The sequence below is a fragment of the Priapulus caudatus genome, unplaced genomic scaffold (genome assembly GCF_000485595.1).
Source record: "Priapulus caudatus unplaced genomic scaffold, Priapulus_caudatus-5.0.1 Scaffold96, whole genome shotgun sequence".
In the NCBI taxonomy this organism is placed as follows: Eukaryota; Metazoa; Priapulida; class Priapulimorpha; order Priapulimorphida; family Priapulidae; genus Priapulus; species Priapulus caudatus.
This window is the reverse complement of record NW_014577157.1, coordinates 575013-579682: the sequence shown is the minus strand read 5'-3', so window position 1 is coordinate 579682 and position 4670 is coordinate 575013. Positions and strand designations below refer to the sequence as shown.

Sequence of the window (4670 nt, the reverse complement as noted above, 5' to 3'; positions counted from 1 at the left end):
TGCGTAGCCTGGAGGCTAGGCGACCGGTTCCGGACGCGTAGCCACTGCGTATTCGAAAATGCACCTTTACACCTTGAACACATAACCATCGGTCTATTGGACCTTCGGTCTATAGGGCTGTAACCATGCTAACAACAGCAGTACACCACCTGATCTGTAGGCGTACACTACACGGTCTACAGTGAAGCTGTGTGGTGTCCAATTTGACGTGTAGTACATTTACTCACGTAGTTCTTCCCACACTGCAGCTGTTCTGTCAAATGAGCAGGTTGCAAGCACCTGACCAAACTCTGGATGTGCCCAGGTGACCTTCCACACTGACCCACTGTGTGTCTGAACATACACATTGACTGGGTACCATAGAGAATAGTCTATGTACCATCAATAGCATCTATAGATTCTATTGGCTGTTATCATTGTTTTGCTAGCATTTCTATTTACCATGTTTTATAAACACGAGAACACTAGAATATGGTTTGTGAGAATTTCATAAATAACAGACAGACGTTATTAATGACAGGCACTTCATGCTGCTAACAAAGGCTAATATCAGTTACAGTTATATGTTGGTTCTGTTGTTACAACCAGCATACAGTGATGCTGGAAAGTGCATCTACTGTGTAAACTGTATATTTGAAATATTAAATTGATTCATGGACTTAATACCTTCCAGTCTGCAGTACAATGCCACTGTCCATCTTCTCCCAAATCCCACACCTGTTGACAAAAATATTATAGATTTTAAATTGAAATTTAACATGTGAATGCATCTAGTATACCCACAGAATAATAGGACATTTACCCCAGTACATAAGCAGTAAAAATAATTATGTACAATACGTTGATTAGCTACTATTATACAATGATAGCATTTGGAGTTCTATTAATAGCTGACCACAAAACCTACTATGACCTAACTAGACATTTATACAATGACTACTCAGTATTGCTATAACTTCTATGTAACTGTATTAGAGCAGCACTAAGCAGATAAGATATATAATGATTACATATCATATATTAATGATATGCTTCATTCCCATCCCTGTAGGTTTGATGGCAACACCACTATTTAATTATGTAAGGTTACATGACAGTTTGGCTATATATTTTCTACACTATTCATGAATACCCAAAATAAATCATTCATACATATATACAATTCCTGTGCGGCAACTGGATGACAATATATATTACACTAACAAAAAAGCTCAAACATCACATTCTTTAATTTTTTTTTTTTTTTACAAATGTTGTATACTGGCTAAGATGTTGACTATGGGTCCAAGCACTAACCATAGATATATATATACACATAGATACACATGTGATTATGTATATATATATACTAGCGGGATACCCGGCGTTGCCCATGGAAATCAATGGCATTACTGAGTTGGTGACCGCTTGGTTGAAAGGAAAATACCCAAAAAATCTAACTATCTATCTATCCATGCATCCATCCATCCATCCCATCCCATCCCATCGCACCGCAACCCAACCCATCCCATCTCATCCCATCTCACGCCATGCCATGCCATGCCATGCCATCCAATCGCACCGCATACCATCCCATGCCATGCCATGCCATGCCATCCCATGCCATGCTATCCCATGCCATCGCATGCCATGCCATCCCATCCCAAACAGTAAAAAATAATAAGAAATCAAAAGATAAAAGACATTAAAAATAAAAATAATAAATAAATTAAAAAAATAATAAACAAATAAATTAATAAATAAAAAATAAATAAAAAATAAAAAATAATACATACTAAAGAGGTAGGTAAACTAAGGGAAAAAAGAAAAAAAGGGGAAAATAAGTTCCCCCGCTGAGACTCGAACCCAGAATCCCGGTGTAGGAGACGGATGTTCTAGCGCTTAGGCCACTGCGCCGGTAAGCGTATACACCATAGATTCACACGTACGTAATGTTAATCTGTACGCACCACCATCTATTGATGAATAGAATTTTTATTACTTTTTTACTTTTTTACTTTTTAAAATTTTTGTTTCAGCCAGAACGTGCTGATTCTGAAAATATCTTTAGTTTTCGTTTAGGCTGCGGAGTTCGCTAGTTATGCGAAGACGAACTAATTCGACTGAACAACTTTATATATATAGAAGATATATGCGGCCGTCTACAGGTGTGTTTTGTACGTGCGTGCTCATTAGAAACATGGCGGATATAGCGGTATAATAACTCACAGATACTTACTTACGTGGCGACAGAGCTGCAGGAATATGTTATCGACATAATTATACGCATGCGCGAGAGTGATTTGGGGTAGTACGTTCGATGCTATCCTAGAATGCATATAACGTTAGCGTTTGAAGTACAATATTCACAAGTTATAAGTATAAAACTGTATGATGGCATAGCGCAGGGTTGCGCACGCTTAAATTCGTAATTGAGTTCGCTCAGCCATCGTGTGGTGACGGTGCCACGTACTGTAGTCTGCCAGATGCTTTAATGATAAATAAAGTAGTTATGGGCCATAATATGAACTTTACAATTGCATTAAATAACTCGTTATAATGATAACAACGGATAAATAAAATTAAGGAAAATGACGTCGGTGATCTAAGAAAGTAGGACGCGGTAAACGTGGGAATTAAGGATCCTATGGAGAATTCCAAAATCGCATAAAGAGGGCGCTCTAGTCGGTGATTACGATCGAGGGGCGAAGTTGAGAAGTAAATTGTGACTAGCAAATAGGGTCGATGCTAATGTAATAGCAGGAGTGAATAATAATAGATTTTATTATTTAGAATATATTGTTATTCACTCCTGATAATAGTAATGGTGTGTGTATCACTGCACTGTCAACTGAACAACTGCGTGCATCAACTGTATAATTGTGTGTATGACTGTGTCAAGTAAACCCCGCAAAAGCTAGACCGCTGTATTTAAAAAAAAAAGTTTGCATCGACTCTAATGACGTCCGTGACATTTGGAATTGTGATTATTAGCAAGTAGGTTACCCCACACAAGCCATTTCATTGGTTTCAAAGATTATATTATGCTAGTTCAAGCTTGGGTTCGATCAAAGCTAATTCCAATTCAGTGTCAATATATTATACCTTTCCTCGTCCGCCGTGGTATGAGATTAGGCGGAGATTGCCCCCAAGTAAGTAAACACCGGTGCATGTTGACTGATGGCTCGGTTATTTATCTACCAAGGTATGTTTTGGAGAGATTGGTGGCATGCGTTAAGGGTGCAGACAGCAACATTACCCCCCGGGATTACTCCTCGGCAGTTGTGGTACTCCCCGGTTACAGAAGACAGTTTGATGATAAGTCATCTTCAATCTTCCGGAGTTACGTTTTCTTGCCTTATTCTTTTAACAGATACTATAGGTATATACACGTACACAAATTTCACCCTATCAGAATCAATATGAACTTTAGGAAGTCTGCACGTTTATTATTATCATGTAAGGCATTGCATGTGCTCGACATTTTTCATATCAAATTTCTCGTAAATATAAGCTATTTGTATTATATACATCGATAATTTTCATAACAATATGAAAATTTCTGTGAACATCATACACAATTTGTTGTGCACGACACAGGTGTCGAACAATGACAATGTAAACAATTTCACTTATCGTTGCGGAGAATCGGGATCTGGAACCTTTTGACTATAAAGGCATGGCAATGGCATGGAGACATTTCACGATAACTCCCCCATGAGTATGTGATCGCTACAAAACATATAACGTCAACAAAAGAAACGATATATTTCGTATGACATTATATATGCTCAATTTCATGTGCTACACAGGCGTCGGTCGACAGCAAAGCGTGGTTATTTGTTCTCCATAACTACCACGTGTAATTTCAACAAACATATTTGCTTTGCAAGGGACCTGTCGCTCGCGAACAAAAAGCGTATGGGGAATTGGGAAAACGGTACGCGCTCCTTATTTGTAATTATGAACAAGATTCCTTCCATCTGCTCTATCTCACTCCCTCTTCAACACATATTACTTCTTCTCTTCCTCTCCCTCTACTCATTCTTTCACGTTTTTTCTGCGTCTTCTGTCGGTTCTCCACACTTCCACCTCTCACTTCTTCCTTTGAAAGCTACTCGTGAGTAAATTGCGTTTCCTCGTTAACGGGTTTGGTCAATTAACCGTGTATGCATAGCAATGTATTGCGGAATCATGTCACCGCTATGTTAAGAATAGCATCCGTGCGCTGCCCAAACTGCACTTATCCCCTGACGTCTAGTTGTCCACGCTCTGATGACTACCACCGGACAGTGCTAGTGAGAATAAATATCAAGTTTATTTGGGATGCGGTAGGTGGGATGCAGACACCGGAAATGTGTGCGTAGTGTTGAAATAGTTTGAACACACTGAGACATATACCGTGGACTGCTCCGCTCGAGAGAAATACTCAGCACATGATAAAGACATAATAAGGTATGTGAAATGTTTCGATTATATTTATCACGTCGTTGACCGTAGCCAAATCGTCACGTATTAAATGGTTGTTCACAAATGACAGGAGCTAGTTATACGTCAATATCATTTTAAGTTTGCCTCTAAAGTGTATTTATCAAGTTCATTACTTTATAATTAATATTATGTATTTTTAATGTATATGAATATCGTTCACGTACGTAGGTATGTCAGCGTTCAGAGATGATATCATGTTT

General features: G+C 38.5%; 1 protein-coding gene across 2 annotated transcripts in view; it reads right to left on the bottom strand.

Annotated features, from left to right (window-relative positions):
- The window catches only part of LOC106805003 (nucleoporin seh1-like), a 16247-nt gene that overhangs the window by 6340 nt on the left and 5237 nt on the right, over positions 1–4670 (bottom strand). The window contains exons 3-4 of one of the 2 annotated variants that reach the window (XM_014806460.1): positions 667–717; positions 228–333 (exon numbers count right to left, since the gene is read on the bottom strand). In XM_014806460.1, coding sequence (XP_014661946.1) covers positions 228–333; positions 667–717 — 157 coding nt within the window. The remainder of the gene's footprint in view (positions 1–227; positions 334–666; positions 718–4670) is intronic. The other variant, XM_014806461.1, reaches the window with a different exon arrangement.